Source organism: Symphalangus syndactylus, chromosome 8 (assembly GCF_028878055.3).
Source record: "Symphalangus syndactylus isolate Jambi chromosome 8, NHGRI_mSymSyn1-v2.1_pri, whole genome shotgun sequence".
Classification (NCBI taxonomy): domain Eukaryota; kingdom Metazoa; phylum Chordata; class Mammalia; order Primates; family Hylobatidae; genus Symphalangus; species Symphalangus syndactylus.
In genome coordinates this window covers 67,736,311-67,764,281 of record NC_072430.2, presented here as the reverse complement: position 1 = coordinate 67,764,281, position 27,971 = coordinate 67,736,311, and the positions used below count along the sequence as shown (strand labels likewise).

The following is a 27,971-nucleotide window of genomic DNA, read 5'->3' as shown; positions in this document are numbered from 1 at the left end:
TCACTGACTCACCCAGAGCAACTTCCAGCCCTGCAAGTTCCATTCATGATAAGTGTTCCATATAGGTGTACCAATTTTACATTTTATACCATATTTTTACTTTATCTTTTCTATATCTAGAGAGACAAATACTTATCACTGTGTTACAGTTGCCTATGGTATTCAATACAGCAACGCGTCATACAGGTTTGTAACACAGAAGCAATAGGCTGTACCATACAGCCTTGGTGTGCAGTGGGCTATATCATCTAGGTTTGTGTAAGTACACTGTGATGTTTGCACAATGACATAATCACCTAACAACACATTTCTCAGGACATATCCCCGTTGTTATGCAATACACAACTGTATATACTTATATAAAGTAATGTTAACAGTTTTTTTCTGTTTAGTAAAATTACAGGTGATTTTCCTTTCCTTTTGTGTGCCTTCATATATTTTCTAATTTTTTTTTTTTTTTTTGCAATCATGAACCACATTATTAATAAGAAAAAACTTTTCTTTTTTTAAAGATTCAACTACTTTTCCAATGCAGCATACTGGCTTGAGTTGGAAACCTTGGGATCAAAGCACATCTCTAACAGTAAAAAGTTTGGGCCAGGTGCAGTGGCTCACACCTATAATCCCTGCCTCCCTCTGGGAGGCTAAGGTGGGTGGATCACCTGAGGTCGGGAGTTCGAGACCAGCCTGACCAACATGGAGAAACCGTGTCTCTACTAAAAATACAAAATTAGCTGAGTGTGGTGGCGCATGCCTGTAATCCCAGCTACTTGGGAGGCTGAGGCAGGAGAATCACTTGAAACCGAGAAGTAGAGGTTGTGGTGAGCCAAGATGGTGCCATTGCACTCCAGCCTGGGCAACAAGAGCAAAACTCTGTCTTAAAAAAAAGTTTGTGACTGTGGATAAATTACCCAACCCTTCTTTTTTGGGGGGTAGGAGGACAAAGTCTCAGTGTGTCGCCCAGCCTGGAGTGCAGTGGCAGGATCTCAGCTCACTGCAACCTCCGCCTCCAAAGTTCAAGCAATTCTCTCGCCCAAGTAGCTGGGACTACAAGCGCATGCCACCACACCTGGCTAATTTTTGTATTTTTAATAGAGACAGGGTTTCACCATGTTGCCCAGGCTAGTCCTGAACTCCACAGCTCAAGCAATCCACCCACCTCAGCCTCCCAGATCGACACTTCTTAACCTAACTCTTCAAATGCAAAAAAAACTAAACTGGTATCTACTGCACAGGGTTACTAGAAGAAATACAAGTGATAATGTACAGAAAGCCCATAGGGCACAGTGCTCAGTATGGTGTGAGCCCTTAGACATGGTAACTGATACTGTTATTGTTCTCACCAAATGGACCAACTAGCATTTTCAAAGGTATAGTAATAATTTTGTAGTTGCTAGAGGAATGCAGTAAGTAGACATAATTGTATGATGATTTCAGTTAAGCATATACCCAAACATAAATCAGAGCATCACAGAAAGAAACACCTATTAAGCTAAATATTGAGAAATTAAACTTCAGAAAAACCTTACTCACATCTTCCATTTTAAAAAAAATTATTTGCATTAACTACACAATAGTAGGGAGGGTATTGAGTCAGTGTAAATCTCTTTAGGATAGGACCATGCTGTAGACCTATTTGCACTTGTTTGTAAAATAGTATTTTACACATAAAACATACTCAGTAAAATATTAGTTGTTGAATTGATTGACTACCACCAGATTTAGCCCCCTGAATTTTATATTTTGAAGGCATTTTAAAAGTAATTTATAATCCTAACAAGAATAAAATGATCATTTTATTTTAGTGTACTTTATTACACCTCACACCAATCCTTTGGTTTACTAAGCATATACTAAACAGTTGGATTTAGAGAAAATGGTATAATTTAAGTGGAAAATTATTTGAAACATTATAATAATGATCTCTTGGCTAAAGAGAAACGAATGGTAAACTCACAGCCAGCCAATTCTACTATACCTCTCATTCCAAAGTAGTAATTTTGAAGCTTGTACAAAACAAAAACACGACAATGGCAATTTTGCTCTAAACATATTCCAAAGGAAACTTACCATATTGAAAAACACCACAAACTGCACCAAAAGCACTCAAATAGAGGTGAGCTTGGCTTGATTAGGGCTTGTGTTCTCCTTAGCAAGATCAGCACCTTTCCCTCAGTTACTTCAACAGGAAGAGTAGATGCTCTGCAAAGGCCGCCCTGCCAGTAAACTCCCAGCCAGAAAATGTTGCCTTTGCACCTTGAATTTATACAGGCATACTAAAACTAAAATCTTTGTTGTTGTTGTTGTTGTTGCTGAGACGGAGTCTCGCTCTGTCGCCAGCCTGGAGTGCAGTCGCCAGGCTGGAGTACAGTCGCCAGGCTGGAGTGCAGTGGCGCGATCTCAGCTCACTGCAACCTCTGCCTCCCGGTAAAACTAAAATCTTAATCTTTATGCTTCCTTTTGAAATCATCACCATTATACAGAATCTCATGGTTAGAAGGCAACTACTTTAATTCCCCCAGAGGTGGCAAACTCAAATGCTTACAGGCTCCAGGAAGATAACACCAAATAGCAAAGCAGCAGTCCACTGACACTAACTAAGGCACACATACATGCCCTGCCCAAAGTGGGCAACCACTGCGGTTTAGTTTTTGCAGTGTGAGAATTCAGGCTCTGTACTGCCAGATCCTCCTTTTAAGAGAACTCCAAAACCTAGACCTTTATGAGAAATCATCTAATTTTTATACACTGGAAACTAACTCAAAATGTTTTTAAACACCTCAAAGTGGGGAGAAGAAAAGAAAGGTCTATAAACTACTTTCAACCCATGGGCCACCAAGTACAATTTTTATACTATCATTCAGGCTTTGCCCAAATAATTCAATTGAAAGGGAGCTCAGCTCCTCTAAGGGAAGGCCATTTTGGAATAGCTCTAATATTATGATACTTTTACTTATATTAAGGAGCTATAAGCTACCTCACATAACTTTCATTCATTAGAATATAAAAATGAGAATTTTATATGAACATGGAATTATATTCTTCTAAGTGTTATCCTATCTCTCTTACCTCACTTGAACTTCTCATCAACTCCAAAGATAAATAAAACAGATAGACTGGAAATCTTTCCTAGTTAAAGCCGAAGTACAAAGACGGTATTGCAACTAATCTTTGGCCAATCTGCTAGTTTTCACATTACATATAAAACCTAGTCTTCTAATTCTCATTTTCCATTGCTCTTTCCATTTTGACACAAAGCCTGACACCTTGTAGTAACTGAGATATGATGTACTATCTTACATTCACTCCTGCCAGTATTACCAAATTCCCATAGAGTATAAACCAAACATTTTAATACCTAGTAGTACTAGAGGGCTCAGTGGGGGGAAATCCAAAGGCATTGACATGAAACACTTGATCTTCAAACCAACCTGAAAAAAAGTAACGTCACTTTCATTGTCTAATCCTCTGTGTTTGAAAGGACAAAATTATGTTACAACAAAGCAATAATGCCAGGCTAGTCTCACGCCCTGTGAACTAATTACAGAGGCTGCCAACCTCAATGAACTACACAACAACTTTAGATCCACAGAGAGTCTCAACTTATAAAGTTCATTAAATAGAAATAGATTCAGAACTTTCACTTTTCAGTTTGGCACCACGTGTTGAAATACAGATTAGGAAATGTTTCATTTTATGGCCCTATATAAAATTAAGTGTTTTTTTCAACTTTATTGAGGTATCATTCACATACTATACAATTCACCCTTTAAAAGTATATAATTCAGGGACGGGTGCAGTGGCTCACACCTGTAATCCCAGCACTTTGGGAGGCTGAGGCGGGCGGATCACAAGGTCAGGAGATAGAGACCATCCTGGCTAACACGGTGAAACCCCGTCTCTACTAAAAATACAAAAATAAAAAAAAATTAGCCAGGCGTAGTGGTGGGCACCTGTAGTCCCAGCTACTAGGGAGGCTGAGGCAGGAGAATGGTGTGACCCCGGGAGGCAGAGCTTGCAGTGAGCCGAGATCATGCCATTGCACTCCAGCCTGGGTGACAGAGCGAGACTCTGTCTCAAAAGAAAAAAAAAAAAAGTATATAATTCAGGCCGGGCACGGTGGCTCACGCCTGCAATCCCAGCACTTTGGGAGGCCAAGGTGGGTGGATTGCCTGAGCTCAGGAGTTTGAAACCAGCCTGGGCAACACGGTGAAGCCCCATCTCTACTAAAATACAAAAAATTAGCCAGGCATGGTCACATGTGCCTATAATCTCAGCTACTCGGAAGGCTGAGGCATGAGAATCACTTGAACCCGGGAGGCGGAGGTTGCAGTGAGCCGAGATCGCGCCACTGCACTCCAACCTAGGTGACAGAGTGAGACTCCACCTCAAAAAAAAAAAAAGGTGTGTAATTCGGTGATTTTTAGTATATTCACAAGTTGTGTAGCCATTACTACTATCTAATTTCAGAACACTTTCATCACCCCAAAAAGACTTCTATTAGCCCATTAACAGTCTAAGAGTTATTTTGCCAAAAATATGCTCTTCTAATTAATAGTATCCATAAATTATATCATGTTAACATATTTTACCCAAAGCAGAAATAGTTTTACTGGAGAATGAGAAGAAGGACAGTAACAAAGTATACTGACTTACCTTCTGCTAAGACAAAGCATGCCTCTGTGTATAAACCACTATGGAACTGGTACACAACAGTTGAGGAAAATAATTCTATTCTTGAGGCAGTAATAAAGTCAACATACATTTTGAGTCCAACAAGGCTTCTAAATAATAAATTCAAAGACTTCCCATTTGAAACTGTGAATAGACCACAGCTTAGAAAAGAGCTTAAAAAATGTAGGTTTAAATGTCCTTATGTTTAATTCTTGGTAATACTGACAGGGTGGATCATTCTTACCATGATATAAACTTCATCAGTGATTCGTCTAGATTCTCCAGATAAGAGAAAATTAAAGTTGTTCTGTCTCTGTTTATGATTATATCTCTACATTCCTACACCAGCAACACAGAGAAGTTACATTGAGAACCCAAATAGGTAAATTTTAAAAGGATATATAATCAATTTCCCCAATTCATGTAATGCAGATTTTAAGAAATACAGACAAGCAAAGGATATAGCTTTACTAAGGTCTAGTTGTACTGTTCCAGTAGGATCTTCCAGAAAAAATTTTCCCTAAAAAAAATGAAAAGAAATAAATCCACATTTATGTAACAATGAAAACCATGACAAAAAAATTAAACTACAAGTTTGACAACAGAATACAGTAGGGAGAAAAGTGGATTTTAAAAATCAGCTATTATTTCTAGTCTAGGCTCTTCCATTTACTAGTCTGATAACCCCAGACTAATCACTTAACTGAGATTCTGACTCCTCACAGGTACAATGGAGAATGACTCCTACAGATAAGAAATGGCAAGAGGGACACTCAGTGTCTGCCATAAGGAGGGTCTCCCCAGGTACCTTCTAAGACAGCCAACAGCATCTCCAAGGGACCAGGACATACTCTGCAGCTTGCTTGTTCAGAAACCCAGTACTCTCCGTTTATCCAAAGGTTACTAGGGGCCTAATTTCAGGCTATGCAAACTGGGCTCCTGGACAAGACACTCTGTCCTGATGTCTTCTCAGGAAACCAAACACAGAAGAAAAAGACACTTGGTGACCGAGAAAAGGTTTTTGTTTTTTCTGGTTTTCTTTTTTTTTTTTTTTTTTTGACTATTACAAAACAAAAAGTCTAATATGAAAATGTACATGACCTAATTTTTACATCATTGTAAAACAGGCCCTATGGAGAGAGGAAATGGGTTTCTGTGCTGAACAGCCATTATTATTTTATTTATTTATTTATTTATTTATTTTTTTGAGACAAAGTTTTGCTCTTGTTGCCCAGGCTACAGTGCAATGGCACCATCTCGGTTCACCTCCCGGGTTCAAGCAATTCTCCTGCCTCAGCCTCCCGAGTAGCTGGGATTACAGGCATGTGCCACCATGCCCGGCTAATTTTGTAATTTTAGTTGAGACAGGATTTCTCCATGTTGGTCAGGCTGGTCTCGAACTCCCAGCCTCAGGTGATCCACCCACCTCGGCCTCCCAAAATGGCTGGGATTACAGGAGTGAGCCACCGTGCCCAGCCAACAGCCATTATTTATCCTTGTTCCAAGGCTTCTAACATGATGATACAATTTCCTCGTATTACCACTATTCCAATATTGTTCTGTTGGTGAGGCAAGTTTTCAATAAAAAATACATTCCTGTGCCTGCTACAAAAATGTTCTATGTAACCGACATTTCATCAATCCAAGGCCAAAAATAAAAGTTTGATGCTTATTAAGTTACCTCTTTTAACTGCGTTATCATTCCAAGAACAATCACATCTCCGATTTTGGTTGTACTACCCAATAAGGTTTCTATTGTTTTAAGCTAAAATAAAACAAAATAAATTTTAAAGACTGTAAGTATATTCTTTCAAGAAACAAAACTTTTTATAAATAAGTAAATTTGGGGTACACATTTCAGCATTTATAGCTACTTTACAGTAGAAAATCAAATAAAATGGAAATAAAGTTGTAAAATTAAATTTAAGATGTTTAATTTTGTCCTACAAAAAGGCTGTAAGATCAAGTGTATGATGCCTAAAGAAACACCACATCAACTCAGGCTCTTACCAATGACTGAATCCACACCATATCATTCTGAATAATGATAAGTACATTTATTTTTTAAATATAGAAAAGAATATCAATTTTATTTTATTTGAATAGTACCTTTTGAAAATTAGCAAGCTATTTAAAAATATATATTCCAATTTTACTTAGTATTTTAAAAGGCTCTCATTATTATTTACATTCTCAATCTGATCTTTTTTTCTAATCAGAAAGTTTAAGGTAGTAAAAATTGGGACACTATTGTAAAAAATCCTTTCCGGCCAGGTGCAGTGGCTCACACCTGTAATCCCAGCACTTTGGGAGGCCGAGGCGGGCGGATCACAAGGTCAGCAGATCAAGACCATCCTGGCTAACATGGTGAAACCCCGTCTCTACCAAAAATACGAAAAATTAGCCGGGCACAGTGGTGGGCACCTGTAGTCCCAGCTACTCAGGAGGCTGAGGCAGGAGAATGGCATGAACCCAGGAGGCGGAGCCTGCAGTGAGCCAAGATCATGCCACTGCATTCCACCCTGGGCAACAGAGCAAGACTCCATCTCAAAAAATAAAAAAAATAAAAAATAAAAAAATTGCCGGGCGCGGTGGCTCACGCTTGTAATCCCAGCACTTTGGGAGGCCGAGACGGGCGGATCACGAGGTCAGGAGATCGAGACCACGGTGAAACCCCGTCTCTACCAAAAATACAAAAAATTAGCCGGGCGTGGTGGCGGGCGCCTGTAGTCCCAGCTACTCGGAGAGGCTGAGGCAGGAGAATGGCGTGAACCCGGGAGGCGGAGCTTGCAGTGAGCCGAGATCGCGCCACTGCACTCCAGCCTGGGTGACAGAGCGAGACTCCGTCTCAAAAAAAAAAAAAAATAAAAAATAAAAAAAAATAAATAAAAAAATAAAAAAATTATTTCCATCTTTTTCTATATGTAATCCTAAATATATGTAAATACATACATATATAATTTATAACACACACCTATACAGTTTATTTACAAAGATGAAATCATAGTGTATGTACTATTCTGCAACTTAACTATTTGAAGTTAATACTATCTAAGACATCTTTCCATTTTTCTACATATAGATTTCCTTCTGTTTAAAGAATAGAGATATCCATATTATACATATGACCATTTATTTCACCAAACTCCTATTAAAGGACATTTAAGTTGTTCCCAGTTTTCTACTAATAAAAACAATGGTTAATATTTCTGTGCACTTTCTTGGCCCACTACACAGAAACTTTTTTTTTTTTTTTTTTTGAGATGGGGTCTCACATTGCCCAGGCTGGAGTGCAGTGGCGCCCTCGTACCTCACTGCAGCCTTAAACTGGGCTCAAGTGATCCTTCCACCTAGCCCCGAGTCACCAGGATTACAGGCACTAGCCACTGCATCCAGCTACACATAATAACTGTTGAATAAAGTTCTACACATTCTAGAAACACAATTGCTAGATAAAAAGATATGTAAGTTTTCATACTTATAGAAATTATAAGTGGAGCTTCTTTTATCTTTAAGTTTTATCTTTATGTTTTCTTATAACAAATAATTCATGTTTACTATAGAAAAAAATTTAAAATATAGACAAGAAATAAAAACTTATATAATCCCATCATTCCATAATAATCACATTAACATTTAATACTGGAGTTACTCTTAAAAAATATGAACCTAGGCCGGGCAACGGTGGCTCACACTTGTAATCCCAGCACTTTGGGAGACCGAGGCGGGTGGATCACGAGGTCAGGAGATCGAGACCATCCTGGCTAACACGGTGACACCCCATCTCTACTAAAAATACAAAAAATTAGCCGGGCTTGGTGGCGGGCGCCTGTAGTCCCAGCTACTCAGGAGGCTGAGGCAGGAGAATGGCGTGAACCCTGGAGGCGGTGCTTGCAGTGAGCAGATATCGTGCCACTGCACTCCAACCTGGGTGACAGAGTGAGACTGTCTCAAAAAAAAAAAAAATGAACCTAGGGCTGGGCGTGGTGGCTCACGCCTGTAATCCCAGCACTTTGGGAGGCTGAGGCGGGCGGATCACTTGAAGTCAGAAGTTCAAGACCAGACTGTCCAACATGGCAAAACCTCATCTCTACTAAAAATACAAAACAGTTGGGCATGGTGGTGTGCACATACAGTCCCAGCTACTCAAGAGGCTGAGGCAGAATTGCTTGAACCTGGGAAGTGGAGGTTGCAGTGAGCCAAGATCGCACTATTGCACTACAGCCTGGGTGACAGAGCAAGACTCTGTCGGAAAGAAAGGAAAGGAAAGGGAAGGGGGAAGGGGGAAGGGAAGGGAAAAGAACCTAGCTAAGTGTAGTGGTGCACACCTATTGTCCCAGCTACTCAGAAGGCTGGGGCAGGAGGATCACTTGAGGCCATGAGTTCAAGACCAGCCTGGGCAACATCACAAGACCCCATGTCTCTATCAAAAGAAAAAAAAAAGAACCTAAAACAACACAGGAGAAGTAAAAATAACACTATTTTTTAGCACATCATTTTTGTAATCTGTAAAGGGATATTATCATACAGATAGATAAATGTAATTTAAGTAGGGAATGTGCCATCACAGATACAGAATTAGACAGTTTGAAAAGAATAATTAAGCCTTAAAATTACTTTGTCAAAGAGGAGAAAAGGGAAAAGGCTCCTGCGCTGTGGGCATCACAGTTGCCAGAGAAAACCTAATATAGAAAACATATAGATGATCTTTGGTAGGGAAATATAGGTAATGTCAATTTCTAAAACCTAATTTATACTCCAATAAAAGTTTTGTTTGTTTGAGACGGGTCCTTACACTGTCACCCAGGCTGGAGTACAGTGGCATGATCTCAGCTCACTGCAGCCTCAACCTCCCAAGCTCAAGTAATCCTCCCACCTCAGCCTCTCAAGTAGCTGGGACCACAGGTGCACGACACCACACCTGGCTAATGTTTTTTATTGTTTGTAAAGATGAGGTCTTGCTATGTTGCCCAGGTTGTGGGAGCCATTTGTGTTCTCTCATTCATTCTATAAATGTTGTTTCCTTAGTACCTTAAGTAAAGTTTTCACTTCAACCAATATAACACATTCTAGTTCAATAACTGTGTGTGGTGGTCACTGAGGGATGAGTTGGGCAAGGAACCAGCATTTGAGTTCCTTAGTGTTACGGTCACTAAGGGATGAGTGATGGCAAGAAAAGAAATGTTGAAAAATTCTCAGAAAGCCAGTGTAGTATCCAAATGGGCTAGGAATCTATCTTGGAGTCCAGAGTGTATCTGGGGCTAGCATCGTATCAGGGCCTTCTCAAAGGAAGCAGTAGCTTCTGTTAGAGATTTGTGGGACACAGGACTCTAGGAATGGACTGTATCAAAAGTGGGCATGCAGCCAGTCCAGTTAGCTAAACAGTTACCAGTAGTTTATTTTCATTTAAAATTCAGTGAATTAGAATTAAGCAATAAATATTAAACTTATACACTTATACCCCCTACATAACTAGGATAATGTTCTAACCTGGAATTTGCTTCCGCTTTCATCAGGGTGAGAACCTATCACCGGAGGAGTAAATAATTCATGCCTGTGGGTCCTCTATAAAAAAGAAAGATTCACATGAATTCCTGAAACAGACATTTAAACATAAGATTCATTAAAATAGTGCCCTGATGAAACATCGTCCTTAAACTAATGTCACTATTACCTATTCTCAACAAATTTGAAAACCCACATAATTTAACATACAAATATCTAGTAAGTTTTAAAATTAAAAAAAAAAAAAGTAAAAATTTTTAAAGGTCTATTGTATGTATGGCAGCAGCACATTGTGGGCTGAGGATATGAAGAACAACCAAATGTCACCCTGAGAGCACTGGGGCGAGTGAAAGAGAAGTGCCACCACACAACAAAGTACTGTGAGGGCTGACTGTACCCCAGGCCAAAGGGGCCACTGAACCACAGCCCAGATGATAAATAAGATTTGGGTAGTAAGAAACAAAAGGAGGCTGAGATAAGACATTTCAGGGCCAGGCGCAGTGGCTCACGCCTGTAATCCCAGTACTTTGGGAGGCCGAGGAGGGCAGATCACCTGAGGTCAGGAGTTCAAGACCAGCCTGGCCAACATAGTGAAACCCCATCTCTACCAAAAATACAAAAATTAGCTGGGTGTGGTGGAGGGCACCTGTAATCCCAGCTACTCAGGAGGCTGAGGCAGGAGAATTGCTTGAAACTAGGAGGCAGAGGTTGTAGTGGGCCAAGATCGTGCCACTGCACTCCAGCCCAGGGAACAAGAGTGAAACTCTGTCTCAAAAAAAAAAAAAAATCCCATGTGCAACCTTCCTAATATGTTTGATACGCATCTTTTTGTTTGTATGTATTTTTAGAAAATGTTTATTGTTTTTGTATGCAAAAAAAATTAATAAAAAAAAAAAGACATTTCAGGCAGAGAAATTATAAGAGTTAGAGTATTTAGGAAGCTATGCAAAGTTTAATACAGTTGAATTATGGCGTGCACAAGGTAGAACATGAGACAAGGCCAGAGATTAGTAAGATCCATGTGGGGATACTTCCCTCCCCAACTCTCAGTCCATATAGTTTAGGTAGGATTGATACCCCTTCCTCCTTCTATAGATAGGAATTCAAGGCCTAGAAAATGAAAGTACTCCATCCTTTGGCCAGTGATTGGTTCAAGGATGAGCAAGTGCTTCAAGGTAGGCTCAAAAGAGACAGATTCAAGACTTTTGCTAGAACTAATAGAAAAGAGGAACTCTCTTTCCAAGAGTTGCTAAGGCTACTAGTGGAGATCTTTGTCACTTTATAGGGAGAACCTATTTGAAAGTAAAATCAATTTTTTTAAAAGAGCTGGGACATGGAAAGAGACAGATGCCTGCTGATATTGTGTGAGCACCTGAATCCAGCCAGGCTTGAAACTAGTGAACTTCCAGACTTCACAATACAAGCTAAGCCAATATATTCCTTTTTCAGTTTTAATCAATTTGAGTTTCTGTAACCTCCAACTCAAAAAGCCCTGATAATACGAACTTTGTCTGCCCAGCCAAGAAGTTTATCCTATAGACAATGAGAAACAAAGATTTTGAAGTAGGATAATGATAACATCAGATTCATTTTCTGGAAGATAATTGCAATGAAAATATGGATGGACTGAACTTCAACCTGTTTATTTCACAGATGAATAAATGAGGCTCAGAAGGGATAAGTGGCACACCCACAGTAATCGAGTAGACTTCAAAACATACTTAAGAAAAAAGAAATGTGGTGTTTACTGAGCACCTTCTCTGTATAAAGGACAGTGCCAAATGTGGCACAGGAGATAAACAAGGAATCCACAGTCTGATCACAGGGATAAGCACCTCAAATGCAAGGCAGGGCCAAGTCCAGTCAGTGACATAAAACACGTACTACTCAGCTGGGCGCGGTGGCTCACACTTGTGATCCTAACACTTTGGGAGGCCGAGGCGGGTGGATCACAAGGTCAGGAGATGGAGACCATCCTGGCTAACACAGTGAAACCCGTCTCTACTAAAAATACAAAAAATTAGCCGGGCGTTTTGGCACATGCCTGTAGTCCCAGCTACTCAGGAGGCTGAGGCAGGAGAATCGCTTGGAGGCAGGAGAATTGCTTGAACCCAGGAGGTGGAGGTTGCAGTGAGCCGAGATTGCACCGCTGCACTCCAGCCTGCGCAACAGAGTAAGACTCTGCCTCAAAAAAAAAAAAAAAAAAAAAGATGTACTACTGGGTTCGAGCAGAAAGAGATTCAGCTGGGCATGGTGGCTCATGCCTGTAATCCCAGCACTTTGGGAGGCTGAAGTGGGCAGATCACTTGAGGTCAGGAGTTCGAGACCAGCCTGGCCAACATGGTGAAACCCCATCTCTACTAAAATAAAAAAGTTAACTGGGTGTAGTGGTATGTGCCTATAATCTCAGCTACTTGGGAGTCTGAGGAAGAATCACTTGAATCCAGGAGGCAGAGGTTACAGTGAGCCAAGTTTGCACCACTGCACTCTAGCCTAGGCGACAGAGACTCCATCTCAAAAATAAAAAAGAAAAAGATTGCATCCAACTGAAGATCAAGAAGGGCTCCAGAAAGGAGGAATCTGAGAAAAGCCTTCCAAAATAGGACGGTTTCAACAGTGGAGATAAGAGGGAAGAGCAGTCAACAGGATAAACAAAGTCACAGAAGTAGTGAAACAGAAACAATAATTCCATATTTCAGTTTTGGCTCCAGCCCAGAGTATGATTAGAGGAAAAGTAGAGATTAGGCCAATTATGTGTGAGAGAAAATCTGACATATTAAGGATAATCTGCATTTAATTCAATAGGCAGTGAATTTCCTTGAAAGACTTCTGTGCAAAACCCATGAGGTGGTCAGAGCTACACTTGGGACAGATTAACCTGGCAACACTATGTCAGCAATGGAAGCAGCAGAGGATGCTGGTTCCTCAAGATCATTCTCTTCAACCTTTATTTAACCTACTGCTGACCATCTGCTCCTCCTTGAAGCCTTCTTGTCCTTCTGCCATATAACACCATCCTCGCCTGGCCCCCAAGTTCTATCCTCTTCCCCTCTTTTTTTTTTTTTTTTTTTTGAGACGGAGTTTCACTCTTGTTGCCCAGGCTGGAGTGCAATGGCACCATCTCGGCTCACCACAACCTCCACCTCCCGGGTTCAAGCGATTCTCCTGCCTCAGCTTCCCGAGTAGCTGGGATTACAAGCATGCGCCACCATGCCCAGCTAATTTTGTATTTTTAGTAGAGACAGGGTTTCTCCATGTTGGTCAGGCTGGTCTCAAAATCCCGACCTCAGGTGATCCACCCGCCTCGGCCTCCCAAAGTGCTGGGATTACAGGCGTGAACCACTGCGCCTAGCCTCCCTTGTCTTTTTATCACTTCTCTTTCTCCGAGGGTCTCATCCTTGCAGTTCCATTTTTTACTCTATGCAGATGCTCCCAAATCTCTCTCTTGCTACCAACTCTCTTTCCTTAGCTCCAGATGTATACTTCACTTGATACTCTCCTTGCAATCTTAACTCAAATGCTTAAAACAGAACCTGCCATCACCTTCTACAAACATTCTCTTTTTCCTGTTTAACATATTATTCTATGTTCTGCTCTCTCAGACTCTAGGCCTTACTCATCTCTGATTCTTCACCCCCTCCCTTCTCCTTCACATCCAGACGGTCACCATGTGTTATAGTTTCTGCTGCTTCAGTGTGATGCCCTCATTCTACACCCCTTGCCACTTCCTTCACCCAGGCTATAATTTATGCCAAGACTAATACCACAGACTCCTAGAAGACTTCTCTCACACTCTAAGTCATCCCCATATCTGCTGGTGGAGGAAGCACTCAAAAAACCTGGCTGTGACTGAGTTTCTCTGGTATTCCAAAACACCTCACACAAGGACAACAGTCCCAACTCCCAAGGGTGGCATCCAAAGTGCTCCTACAATGTGGCTCCCACTTGCCTTTCCAAACTGATCCCACGCTACTCCTGATTTTCTCATCATTCCCTGCACAGAGTCCATTTTTTGCTGTACCTTTGTTCACAATCACCACCACCTTTTCCCCACTTCCATAAGATTAAAGCAATCTAGGTCCATGCCAAATGCCATCATTTCCTTGAAGCTGTCCCTGATTTTTCTATTGAATACATTGTTTGTATCTCTTTTATAGCACATATAAAATTCTACTTTATGTATTTGCACAAATGTCTATGACTTCATAGGCTGTAAGCTACTTGAAGGTAGTAAAGTATAGTAGGCAATGGTTGGGCTTTAGAGTCAGGCTGGATTAAAATCCTGTCTTACTATATGCGATCTATGGGCAAATTACTAAACTTCTTTAAGCCTCAGTTTCCTCATCTGTAAAATGGGGATAATAATAGCATTTACACATTATTAGTATTATGAGGATTAAATGAGGTAAATAATGTATGTTAAGTGCTAACTGGCAACTGGCATATCATGTATTAAATGGTAACTACTATTTTTACCATCATCATTGTTGTTAAGGGGAAAATACCTTTTTCATCTCTGTATCTTCTACATGGTCTCAATCACAGAAATCTTAATAACAGTTTATTGAATGACCAACTTTGGACCACAAAATTCCATTCTTTCAATATCCCTGAGATTTCCCTAAACTGAAACAGTCTCCTTTTCTCTCAGTTTACCTAGTATCCTCCCCTCCGCCCCCTACCAAACTTACCTGGTGCAAAATGGTATATCGCTCACGAAACATCTCTGCCTTATCTCTTGCTGTTCCAAATAAATTTGGTGCAGGGTGGTTGGTCATTAACAGACTAGAAAAAAAGAATGCCTATTTTTGACTATCATAATACACAAAGGTGAGCCAAAAGTGAAGCAAGAGTCGATACCTTCTGAAAAAAAAAAAGTACATTTGAAATTAATTTAAAATCAGTGAATGACATACTTACGGAAGAAATTTTTTTCTTTCTGAATTGTACACAAAGCGTGGAATATCAAATGCTCCTATGATATTGAAAACGTGCTCTCTGAAAAACATCCCACAAAACACAGACCTGATTTACTAAAACATAAGTACTCTAGGTGAACATGATAACTTGCATTGTAAGTCTTTGTAATAACACACTTTTCACATTTTCTCAGGCCAGGCATACAATTTCTTTCTCTTTTTCTTTTTTTTTTTTTTTTAAGACAGAGTTTCGCTATTGTCGCCCAGGCTAGAGTGCAATGGCAGGATATTGGCTCACTGCAACCTCCGCCTCCTGGGTTCAAGCGATTCTCCTGCCTCAGCCTCCCAAGTAGCTGGGATCACAGGCATGCACCACCATGTCCAGTTAATTTTGTATTTTTAGTAGAGACGGGGTTTCTCCATATTGGTCAGGCTGATCTCAAACTCCCAATCTCAGGAAATCCACTCACCTCGGCCTCCCAAAGTGCTGGTATTATAGATGTGAGCCACCATGCCCAGCCCATAATTTCTTATAGTGTCAAAAATACTATGGGGGTAAAATGTTTAGCTTGTGCATTTTCATCTCAAGGGACAAGAATGCATTGCCAAAACTCACAAGAAAAAAAAATTAATCAAGTTAACTTCCAGTTAAGAATTTCATCTGTTGAAAAAGAACAATTATATAAACAATAGTCACATCTTAAAGAAATCTCTCCCTATATGTACTACTCTTATGAGCTACAGTATTTTTTTTTTTTTTTTTTTGAGACAGAGTTTCGCTCTTGTTGCCCAGGCTGGAGTGCAATGGCTCAGTCTTGGCTCACCACAACCTCCGCCTCCAGGGTTCAAGAGATTCTCCTGCCTCAGCCTCCCGAGTAGGTGGGATTACAGGGATGCACCACCACGCCCGGCTAATTTTGTATTTTTAACAAAGACGGGATTTCTTTATGTTGGTCAGGCTGGTCACTGACTCCCAACCTCAGGTGATCCACCCGCCTCAGCCTCCCAAAGTGCAGGGATTACAGGCATGAGCCACCGCGCCCGGCCATGAGCTACAGTATTATTAAAGGATATGATTAAGTTCCAACAATTTTTATTTTTTTGTTTTTGTTTTTGTCTTGTTTTTTGAGACCGTCTCACTCTGATGCCCAGGCTGGGGTGTGATCTTGGCTCACTGCAACCTCTTCCTCCCAGCCTCAAGCGATTCTCCTGCCTCTCAAGTAGCTGGGATTACAGGCATGTGCCACCACACCCAGCTAATTTTTGTATTTTTAGTAGAGACAGGGTTTTCATTTTGGCCAGGCTGGTCTCAAACTCCTGACCTCAAGTGATCCGCCTGCCTCAGCCTCCCAAACTGCTAGGATTATAGGCATGAACCACCACGCCCAACCCCAACAATTTTAAAAATCTAAAATGTTTTTTGTTTGTTGTTTGTTTGTCTGAGATGGAGTCTAGTTCTGTTGCCCAGGCTGGAGTGTAGTGGCATGATCTCGGCTCACTGCAACCTCTGCCTCCTGGGTTCAAGTGATTCTCCTGCCTCAGCCTCCCAAGTAGCTGGGATTACAGGCACCCTCCAGCACGCCCAGCTAATTTTTGTATTTTTAGTAGAGACGGGTTTTCACTGTGTTGGCCAGGCTGGTCTCAAACTCCTGACCTCATGATCTGCCTGCCTTGGCCTCCCAAAGTGCTAGGATTACAGGCGTGAGCCACCGCGCCCTGCCAAATCTAAAATGTTATGCAAAAGTGTCCCAGGAAAAGTTATACAATGGAAAAAGAACTCCCCCTACCCAATTCTGGCCATACCTTTCAGACTTATACTATATATATATAGTGTTAGAGATGGAAGACCAAAAAAAAGTATTTAATTTCAGATACTTTTAATAATATAACCATGTTTAAAAGAAGTTAAAAATTTCCACAGCACTATTGTATAAATATCCCAACCCAAAAATCTTTCCTAAAATTACATGTTTATCTCCCAAATTGAAAATGATCAAAAAAGATTCATGCTACCCTAGAGGAGAGGTAACAAGTATAGAGTAGCTGAGAATCACTTAACTTGAGGAAAACCTAGACTCCAGACACTGCTCCACTATTTTCTAGTGGATCAGTCTGACTAAGTTATTGAACTTCTCATGCCATCTCTTCATCTATGCGAACAAGAGCCTCTATTGTGGTATGATATAATGACTCTCTGACAATTGAAGGTACAAAAATCCTTTAACCGTTCAGTCCCCACTGGACCTCCATGTAGGCTGGCTATAACATATAAACAGCCTGACAGAAATAGCCGAGCCAGGTCAGTGAGGAGTGCAGGCTGGTGGACCCAGGCACTGCGCACTGAGGCCAGGGATGGGCCTGAGCCTCGCACCTCCTCTGAAACTACCCTGTGCCCTGCCTTTGAAGCCTGACAGGTGTGGGAGCAGGAGCTGCCCAAAGGTGGGCTGGGGTTGGAGGAGGCAGCCTGGTCGTTGCTATGTGCCCTGAGGCTTTAAGGCACCTGACCCCACCCTTGTTGGAACTGGCGTCACCAGGACCTGTTTACTCTAGATGAGAATCATGATCCCTGGGCGCTTAGTGCATTGCCTGGAAGAGCCCACTCACCCTGGACAAGCCCTTTGGGAGCCTCAGACAGTCCTTGAGGAGGATGACTGAGACATCACAGGCCATGCACTGTGTGCCTGCTCTTAGGGAAATGTCATTATTGACAATAGCTATTTCTTCATCCAGAACCTGGGGGAGAGTGGGTTCAGCTATGTGGACCTAGTGGAGGGGTTACAGGATGGACACTTCTAAGCCCTGAAGTGAATCCTGTGTCACGAGCAGCAGGACCGGGAGGAGGCCCAGCCAAGAAGCAAATATGCATCACCTCTTCAATAACCCCAACATCCTTTACCTCACGGCTTACTGTCTGAGGGAGTAGAGTGCTAAGCATGAGGCCTGGCTGCTGCTTCCGTTCTTTAAGAGAGGTATACTGTAGAATGGAGAGAAAGGCCGAAGGATGGCAACTTCCTGACTTAGGATCAAATCCTTCAGCTGCTGCTGGGTATCTACAGCAGCCATGAGGCCATTCATGCCAAGGGTTAGGCCCACAGGGACCTGAAGCCCACCACTATCTTGCTTGGAGACGAGGGACAGCCAGTTTTAAGACTTGGATGCCATGAATCAAGCATGCCTCACATGAAGGGCTCCCACCAGGCCCTGACCCTGCAGGACTAGGCGACCCAGCAGTGCACCATCTCCTACTAAGCCCTAGAGCTCTTCACTGAGCAGTCACTGTGTCACCGATGAACAGACTGATGTCTGGTCCCTGGGCTGTGTGATATATGCCACAATGTTTGGGGAAGGCCCTTACGAAATGGTGTTCAAGAAACGTGACAGTGTGGCCCTTGCTGTGCAGAACCAACTCAGCATCCCACAAAGCCCCATGCATTCTTCAGGAGTGTGGCAGCTCCTGGACTCAATGATGACTGTGGACCTGCAGCAGCACCCTCACAATGCTTACCTCCTCAGTTAGCTGGAGGTACTGCAGCCCCCAGCTCCTGGCCAGCACACTGCCCAAATCTGAACAAAGCAGTGGCCATGTTGAGAAGGTGGCCCCTTGTGCCTTGGAAAGAGGCTCCCATCCCTCACTGGAATCTCTACCCATTCTTTCTTTCTTTTTTTTTTTTTGAGAGACAAGTCTCACTCTGTCGTCCAGGCTGGAGCAGAGTGGCACAATCTTGGCTCACTGCAACCTCTGCCTCCCCGGTTCAAGCGATTCTCCTGCCTCAGCTTCCCAAATAGCTGGGACTACAGGCATGCACCACCATGCCCAGCTAATTTTTGTATTTTTTAGTAGAGATGGAGTTTCACTGTATGTTGGCCAGGCTGGTCTCGAACTCCTGACCTCAGGTGATCTGCCCACCTCGGCATCCCAAAGTGCTGGGATTACAGGTATGAGCCACTGCGCCCAGCCTGCTTTTCTGCTTTCTTACCCCCAAGAGCAACACCTGGACAAGAGGCTTTACTGAGTGGGGGTGGAACAGGGGTTGGGAAAAGGAAAACTGATGGGATATGATACATGGCTCTGTGCAAGACTGTTGAGCTCATATTACGTTCTGCCTCCAAATCTGGGAGCAAGAGAATGTATAAACAGAAGAAGAAAGTGAATGCAGATTGGTGTGGGGGAAAATAAGTAAATAAATAACAGGTAATTTTAGGGTAAACAACGAGTAATGTCTATTTTAGAATAATAATCAAACTTCAGTACAATCATTTTGAATTTCTATTGATGGCTATAGGAACATTCATTACACTGTAGTATTTATTTTATTTATTTTTTTTTGAGACAGAGTCTCAATCTGTCACCCAGACTAGAGTGCAGTGGCGTGATCTCAGCTCACTGCAACCTCCACCTTGCAGGCTCAAGCAATTCTCCTGTCTCAGCCTCCCAAGTAGCTGGGATTACAGGTGCACCCCACTACCACCCGGCTACTTTTTGTATTTTTAGTAGAGATGGGGTTTCACCATGTTGGCCAGGCTGGTCTTGAACTCCTGACCTCAAGTGATCCACCCATCTTGGCCTCCCAAAGTGCTGGGATTACAGGAATAAGCCACTGTATCTGGTCACACTATAGTATTTTAAATGAGTTTCCAAGGGTAAAATTAAAAATCTTCAATTTCTCTATTTTGTTTTTAGCAGTTATAAGTTCTGACAGGGGCCGGTTGCGGTGGCTCACGCCTGTAATCCCAGCACTTTGGGAGGCCGAGGCGGGTGGATCACAAGGTCAGGAGATCGAGACCATCCTGGCTAACACAGTGAAACCCCGTCTCTACTAAAAAGACAAAAAAAAAAAATTAGCTGGGCGAAATGGCGGGCGCCTGTAGTCCCAGCTACTCGGGAGGCTGAGGCAGGAGAATGGCGTGAACCCGGGAGGCAGAGCTTGCAGTGAGCCGAGACTGCGCCACTGCACTCCAGCCTGGGCGACAGCGAGACTCTGCCTCAAAAAAAAAATAAAAATAAAAATAAAAAAATAAGTTCTGACAGGGAGAAGATTATAACTTCTGACTAAAGATAATGACTCCTTTCAATCATCTCCATTGCCCCAAATAGGAAAGAAGTGGCAATGTTAAAAATGTCTCTCAGCGCATTTTCCCCAGTGTTTTCCTTCCAGTTCAATGCCATGAATTTGTATAGAAGTATCATATCAAGAGGAAAGAGGGATATTCAGAGAAATAAAACCCAGAAGAATTACTGCCATATAAATTCTTAAACCTAAAAACATGACATAGTGGAGTCACAAAACTGAGGTCCTACCCTCATTTGCCATTCACCATGTGACCAAGTAAAGTTGCTGAACTTCTCTAGACATGGTACTTTCCTAAAAGCAAAGTAAATTATACTTCTGAATATTCATTTCAATTCAACTCATTTGTAGCATACAGAATAAAAAGTCAGATTGACCGGTTGGGTAGGCAGCAAAAGTTAGTAATGAATGGTACAAGCAACATTGTAACCTCAAATCCTAGGAAAAACCAGTAAAGATGAGTCATTTAATAATGAGGTTTGCAAAGAAAGCCATTATTTTAAAAGACATACAGAAATAACAATAGTAACCACTGTGGAAATGTTGATCACTAATAATTTTCCAAGACAATAATTAAAAATAAGTGCTCAATAACACCTCCAAGGAGGAAAAAAGTTAAACTGTACCCACATACATAGTTTCATCAACAGACTGACTGCATTCCTGGACTGCTGCTTCCACCACAGATCGTTCAATCATGTTTGATGACACTGAAAAGAGAATTTCAAAGTCAAAATTTAAAAACAAAAAAAATTAGTTCTTTCCACAGACAGCTCTTTTCCCAAAAATAATTTGCAAATATTAATACTGAGATTCTCATTATACAGTTTTTGGAGAAAAAAAGTGTTAGGTCAGAACCATAACAAAAGCCTTATCTCAAATACCTTAATTTTCCACACTCAAAGTTACAATACCTTAATATACAGTCAAATGCCTTAATTTTCTAAACCCTGGTTAGTTATAAGAACATTTCTGAGCCACGGTCGGTGGCTCACACCTATAATCCTAATACTTTGGGAGGCCGAGGCAGGAGGATGGCTTGAGCCCAGGAGTTTGAGACCAGCCCAGACAACATGGTGAAACCCCATCTCTACAAAAAATACAAAACTTAGCTGGGTGTGGTGGCACATGCCTGTGGTCCCAGATACTCAGGAGGCCAAGATCACCTGAGCCCAGGGAGGTGGAGGCTGCAGTGAGCTGTGATCATGCCACTGGCACTCCAGCCTGGGCCACAGAGTGAGATACTATCTCAAAAAAAAAAAAAAAAAAAAAAAATTCCCTAAGCTCCCAGTTTTAATAAGGTTACATTAGTATAACATTATCATCATAACTGCTCAATTTCAATGAGCATGATAGTAACAATAGTAACAATAGCAGCTACCACTTATTAAGCATTGAGTAAATGTGTGGCACCATGCTCAGTACTTTATTTACAAGTATTATTCCATTGCGTAGATGTCCTGTAAGACTGATGTTAATATGCCCATATCTTACAGATAGGGAAAATACAACTTTAAGAGGTTGAAAATTTTGCCCAAAAACTAGAAGAGATAGAAAGCAACAAAAACCCAGGACTGATTCCAGAGTGGGCTCTTTTAATCACTTTGATATGTTGTCAAGCAAAATACCATGTGCCATCTTAAATCAATGTACACAGGGACAAGTATCTTTTTTTTTTTTTTTTTGAGACGGAGTCTCGCTCTGTCAGCTAATTTTTTGTATTTTTAGTAGAGACGGGGTTTCACTACGTTAGCCAGGATGGTCTCGATCTCCTGACCTCGTGATCTGCCCGCCTCGGCCTCCCAAAATGCTGGGATTACAGGCGTGAGACAAGTACCATTTTCTAAATTTTCAACTGTAAAGGAATTTTTTAAGCAAAGGTATATGTAAAATTCTGCCTTTAGGAATGACAATGAGATATAATAACCATTTATCCTGTATCACAGAGTATGTTTCTTCCTATATAATTGAAGTGACTAGCATCTATGTAACATTAAGAGTGAACTCGGCACTTCTCAGCCTTTTGGCTAAGATCAAGTGGAGAGTGAGCCATACCCACTTCTATCCTCAGGGTGCTATAAATATCAGACTTTTTTTCCGAGGGGAAGAGCATTTCTTCTTTCCAGGCCCATGCTTGTGGTATTAAGTATTTAACAAAAAGGTCCCTGAATCCCTATGGCAGTGTGGCAGTGGCAAGAGGAAACATGCTGATACAGTTTTACTGACAGGTTGAATAGAGAGGTGTCTCAGAAAACTCCCCCAAGTATACGGCTGAAATGGACTGCAAATCATAAAACAGTGGAACAGCGGTTTAGTTCATGTATTGGTGGCCCCATTCTAGCTTCTTTGGGAATGTTTCAACAGATGTGAATTTCCAAAAAAGAACATGAAGAAGGAGAGGAGGGGCCGGGCGCGGTGGCTCACGCCCGTAATCCCAGCACTTTGGGAGGCCAAGGTGGGTGGATTACCTGAGGTCAGGAGTTCAACACCAGCCTGACCAATATGGTGAAACCCTGTCTCTACCAAAAATACAAAATTAGCTGGGTGGCGAGCACCTGTAGTCCCAGCTACTCAGGAGGCTGGGACAGAAGAATTGCTTGAACCTGGGAGGCAGAAGTTGTAGTGAACCGAGATGGCACCGCTGCACTCCAGCCTAGGCGACAGAGTGAGACTCTGTCCCCCTCTCACCAAAAACAAAAAAGGGGGGCCAGGGGAGAGGAGGGAAGCAGTGTGTAGAAAGGAAATGCCTTGAAGGAGTTCCCAAACCTCTACCTTCCTGGGTCACCTTATGTTTCATAACTTTGGTATACTCAAGAAAAAAATGACCATCTTTTATAGAATGTGCTTTTCTTGAAATCCACTTATTCTTTTTTTTTTTTTTTTTTGAGACGTAACCACACTCTGTCACCCAATCTGGAGTGCGGTGGCATAATCAGCTCACTGCAACCTCTGCCTCCCAGGTTCAAGCGATTCTCCTGCCTCAGCCTCCCAAGGAGCTGGGATTACAGGCGCCTGCCACCATGCCTGGCTAATTTTTGTATTTTCAGGAGTTCCCACCAGCCTTGGCCTCCCAAACTGCTGGGATTACAGGTGTTAGCCACCATGCCTGGCCCCACTTATTCTTATCACAAGCATTATGTAACTTTGTATAAATGTCTATTTTCACTGGGCACAGTGGCTCACGCTGGTAATCCCAGCACTTTGGGAGGCCGAGGTGGGCGATCACCTGAAGTCGTGAGTTCAAGACCAGCCTGGCCAACGTAGTGAGACTCGTCTCTACTAAAAATACAAAAATTAGCCAGGCGTGGTGGCGCATACCTGTAATCCCAGCTACTCGGGAGGCTGAGGTAGGAGAATTGTTTGAACCCAGGAGGCGGAGGTTGCAGTGAGCCGAAATCATGCCACTGCACTCCAGCCTGGTGACAGTGCAAGACTCCTTCTTGGAAAAAAAAAAAGTCTATTTTCTATAGTCTGCTTTCAGTAAAATGCTTTCCAACTCTGTTTAGTATACTCATTATCAGTGCATTAGTAGAACTGCTTTTTATTGAAAAGTTACTGTCTCTGCCCTTTAACTTAGACTTACAAAATTAAGTTAAAATGACTAGCCATTCTATTAAAAAAAAAAAATCCCTGAAGAAATCAAGAAGAGATGGCAGCTCTGCTTACTTTACTCTTCTTTTTTTCCTCCCAAACATTTAGGAGTACCTGACTTAAATAAGACATGGTAATAGCCACTAGGAGAGACAAAGTGACCGTAAAGGACCAGATCAAAATCAGAAGCCAAGTGCAGGAAACACAGTGGTGACACCTCCACAGGGGGAGAGGAACTATAAAAGGGCCCTTGGGGATCATCCTGAGGTTCCAACTAAACTAAAGGTTTGGATGTCATCAACAGTTAAAATAAAAAAGAAGGCCGGGCGCGGTGGCTCACGCTTGTAATCCCAGCACTTTGGGAGGCCGAGGCAGGAGGATCACGAGGTCAGGAGATCGAGACCACAGTGAAACCCCGTCTCTACTAAAAATACAAAAAAAATTAGCCGGGCGTGGTGGCAGGCGCCTGTAGTCCCAGCTACTCGGAGAGGCTGAGGCAGGAGAATGGCGTGAACCCGGGAGGCAAGCTTGCAGTGAGCCGAGATTGCGCCACTGCACTCCAGCCTGGGCGACAGAGTGAGACTCGGTCTCAAAAAAAAAAAGAAAAAGAAAAAAGAAAAAAGAAGGCCGGGCATGGTGGCTCCCGCCTGTAATCCTAGCACTTTGGGAGGCCAAGGCGGGTGGACTGCGTCAGCCCAGGAGTTCGAGACCAGGCTGAGCAACACAGTGAAACCCCAACTCTACTAAAATACAAAAAATTAGCCTGACATGGAGGTGTGTGCCTGTAATCCCACCTACTCAGGAGGCTGAGACAGGAAAATTGCTTGAACCAGGGAGGTGGGGGTTGCAGTGAGCCAAGATAGCACCATTGCACTCCAGCCTGGGCAACAGAGCGAGACTCCATCCCAAAAAAGAAAGAAAAAAAATTAAACTAAAGGTATTACCCCTTGGGAAGAAATGCTACCATGCATACATCTTATAACACTGGGACATCTTAATACTGAATCCTCAACTTCAATTTAAATCTATACATCTAACTGAAGATGCAGAACTATATTAACAATTTAGGAGTTATCAGAAAATATTACTTACAGGGTTGCTTCTCAACTGCATCAATTATCTTTTCCAGTTTATCTTCAAGCTCTAATTCACTGATAGACTGAAGAGCTTCTGTGAGGTACTTAATAGCTTCACTAAGAAAAGGAAAGAAAAAATGAGGCAGGTAATTAGTAATTAAAGGCTAAAAGTTTTCTGCCAAAAAGCAGCAAACACTCATCAATCTGGCATTGAAAGGAAGAACCACTAACTTCTCTCTTCAAGTAGCACTCATCTTTCCTGTGCTTTCTGAACAAAATCATCCTCCTATGCCTTGCTAACATAAAGCCTCAAATCACATCCTCCCTCTAAGAAGCTTTCCTAGACCAGCTCTACCTGCTGCAATCTCCCCTTTCTTCTGAAATTGTTAAAAATCCCATTTACATATACCTTAGATCTGATATATCACATTAGCCTTGTATTACGTACTACCCTACATTTAAGGCAAGAGTCCATCTGTTTCAATGTCAAGCACCATATCCTGAACATAACAGACACTCATATATTTAATTTTTTTTTTTTTTTTTTTTTTTTTTTTTTTTTTTTTTTTTTGAGGCTGAGTCTCGCTCTGTCGCCCAGGCTGGAGTGCAGTGGCGCGATCTCCGCTCACTGCAAGCTCCGCCCTCCCGGGTTCACGCCATTCTCCTGCCTCAGCCTCCCGAGTAGCTGGGACTACAGGCGCCCACCATCGCGCCCGGCTAATTTTTTTTTGTATTTTTAGTAGAGACAGGGGTTTCACCATGCTAGCCAGGATGATCTCGATCTCCTGACCTCGTGATCCACCCGCCTCGGCCTCCCAAAGTGCTGGGATTACAGGCGTGAGCCACCGCGTCCGGCCTCATATATTTAATTTGATAATGCACTTGTTCAAAGTAAATTCCAATAATCACTGTTTTCAATTGTAAAATAAGAAAAAAAATAGGCTTGGCCGTGCGCGGTGGCTCACGCCTGTAACCCCAGCATTTTGGGAGGCCAAGGCAGGCGGATCACGGGGTCAGGAGATCGAGACCATTCTGGCTAACACATGATGAAACCCTGTCTCTACTAAAAACACAAAAAAATTAGCCAGGCATGGTGGCGGGTGCCTGTAGTCCCACATACTCGGGAGACTGCGGCAGGAGAATGGCGTGAACCCAGGAGGCAGAGCTTGCAGTAAGCCGAGATCGCGCCACTGCACTCCAGCCTGGGCGACAGAGCGAGACTCTGTCTCAAAACAAAACAAAAAAAAAAAAAAAAAAAAAGGCTTTAAAAAACTATGACATTTGAATATAATCATAGAAGCAACACTCATTAAAATCACATGAATTTGTGTTATACGAAAGGAGAGGTTGGCACTCCACTTGACAAAGATGGAAGAGGCCCTCGGGCCTGACAATACTGCATATGGTAAGGCATTGCCACCTGCTTCATGGAGTCTGACCATCACTTAAAAAAAAAAAAAAAAAAATCACGGCTGGGCATGCAGTGGCTCACGCCTGTAATCCCAGCATTTTGGGAGGCCAAGACGGGCAGATCACAAGGTCAGGAAATCGAGACCATCCTGGCTACCACGGTGAAACACCATCTCTACTAAAAATACAAAAACAAAATTAGCCGAGCATGGTGGCGGGCACCAGTAGTCCCAGCTACTCGGGAGGCTGAGGAGGGAGAACGGCGTGAACCTGAGAGGCGCAGCTTGCAGTGAGCAGAGATCGCACCACTACGCTCCAGCCTGGGCGACAGAGAAACTCCGTCTCAAAAAAAATAAATAGCCGGGCGCGGTGGCTCACGCTTGTAATCCCAGCACTTTGGGAGGCCGAGGCGGGCGGATCACGAGGTCAAGAGATCGAGACCACGGTGAAACCCCGTCTCTACTAAAAAAATACAAAAAATTAGCCGGGCGCGGTGGCGGGCGCCTGTAGTCCCAGCTACTCGGAGAGGCTGAGGCAGGAGAATGGCGTGAACCCGGGAGGCGGAGCTTGCAGTGAGCCGAGATTGCGCCACTGCACTCCAGCCTGGGCGACAGAGCGAGACTCCGTCTCAGAAAATAAATAAATAAATAAATAAATAAATAAAATCACATTAATTCCTTACTTAAATCCCAATAATGATCAGAATGAACATTATTAACTAGTTACATGCCATTACATGCCATTCTGTATTTGTAGCACACAACTTTACACCTCACATCAATATTATTGCTGATTACAATATGAAACAATTAGCTAATTACATGCCATTCTGTATTTGTAGCACACAACTTAACATTTCACATATTATTGTTATAGTCATAACACTAATTGTTCTATATATTGGGTTGCTTATTAGTTGTTTTGTGTGTAGGTGTTGCATCTCTCCAATTTATTATAGATAACTGAGAACTGAGTTATTATAGATATTATAGATAACTTTAAAACTGTGCCATCCTTCCACAGAGTTCTAAATACACTTGAAGGTGGTCCATAAATATTTGACCACTGAGTCCCCAAAATCATATACATTTTGGGTGCATCTTGGGACAGTTCTTAGCATAGACCAAAGCCTGCAAAGCCATACAGGATCTTGCCCCTGCCAAATCCCATTAAGCTCATACCATGTCCCTGGCCTTCCTGGCACTCTCCTGCTTCAGGGTCCTTATATGGCCATTTCCTCCCACTCTTCTCTCCACCTAGTCGGGTCCTGTTCTTTCCTTTTTTTTCTTTCTTTCTTTTTAGAGACGGAGTCTCGCTCTCTTGCCCAGGATGAAGTGCAGTGGTGCAATCTCGGCTCACTGCAACCTCCACCTCCTGAGTTCAAGCGATTCTCCTGCCTCAGCCTCCTGAGTAGCTGTGATTACAGGTGCGTGTCACCACGCCTTGCTGTTTTGTTTTTTGTGGTTTTTTTGTATTTTTAGTAGAGACAGGGTTTCACCATGTTGGTCAGGCTGGTCTACAAATTCCTGACCTCGTGATCCGCCCACCTCAGCCTCCCAAAGTACTGGGATTACAGGTGTGAGCCACTGCGCCCAGCCAAGTCCTGCTCATTCTTTAACAGTCAGCCCAAACCACTTCTGCAGTGAAGTTCTTCCTTGACTCTAGGGCACTTTATAAACCTTATCATACACTCTCATAGCACTTCTTTCCTGGAATCCCTTTCACAA

General features: G+C 42.4%; 1 protein-coding gene, 1 non-coding gene and 1 pseudogene across 12 annotated transcripts in view; 2 read left to right on the top strand and 1 right to left on the bottom strand.

Moving 5' to 3' along the window:
• Positions 1-27,971, bottom strand: part of POLE2 (DNA polymerase epsilon 2, accessory subunit) — a 46,113-nt gene that overhangs the window by 15,980 nt on the left and 2,162 nt on the right. For 2 of the 11 annotated variants that reach the window (XM_055289479.2, XM_055289481.2), the window contains exons 2-10: positions 24,851-24,951; positions 20,802-20,877; positions 15,100-15,177; positions 14,871-14,964; positions 10,165-10,239; positions 6,356-6,439; positions 5,138-5,194; positions 4,657-4,705; positions 3,359-3,431 (exon numbers count right to left, since the gene is read on the bottom strand). In XM_055289479.2, coding sequence (XP_055145454.1) covers positions 3,359-3,431; positions 4,657-4,705; positions 5,138-5,194; positions 6,356-6,439; positions 10,165-10,239; positions 14,871-14,964; positions 15,100-15,177; positions 20,802-20,877; positions 24,851-24,951 — 687 coding nt within the window. Of the gene's footprint in view, positions 1-2,070; positions 2,257-3,358; positions 3,432-4,656; positions 4,706-5,137; positions 5,195-6,355; positions 6,440-10,164; positions 10,240-14,870; positions 14,965-15,099; positions 15,178-20,797; positions 20,878-24,850; positions 24,952-27,971 lie in introns of those variants that run through there. The other 9 variants (XM_063644588.1, XM_063644589.1, XM_063644593.1 and 6 more) reach the window with 9 other exon arrangements.
• On the top strand, positions 15,239-18,666 carry LOC129487317 (serine/threonine-protein kinase 16-like; annotated as a pseudogene).
• On the top strand, positions 26,162-26,284 carry LOC129489056 (U6atac minor spliceosomal RNA). The gene has a single exon (XR_008659875.1). It is a non-coding gene; the product is annotated as a U6atac minor spliceosomal RNA (small nuclear RNA).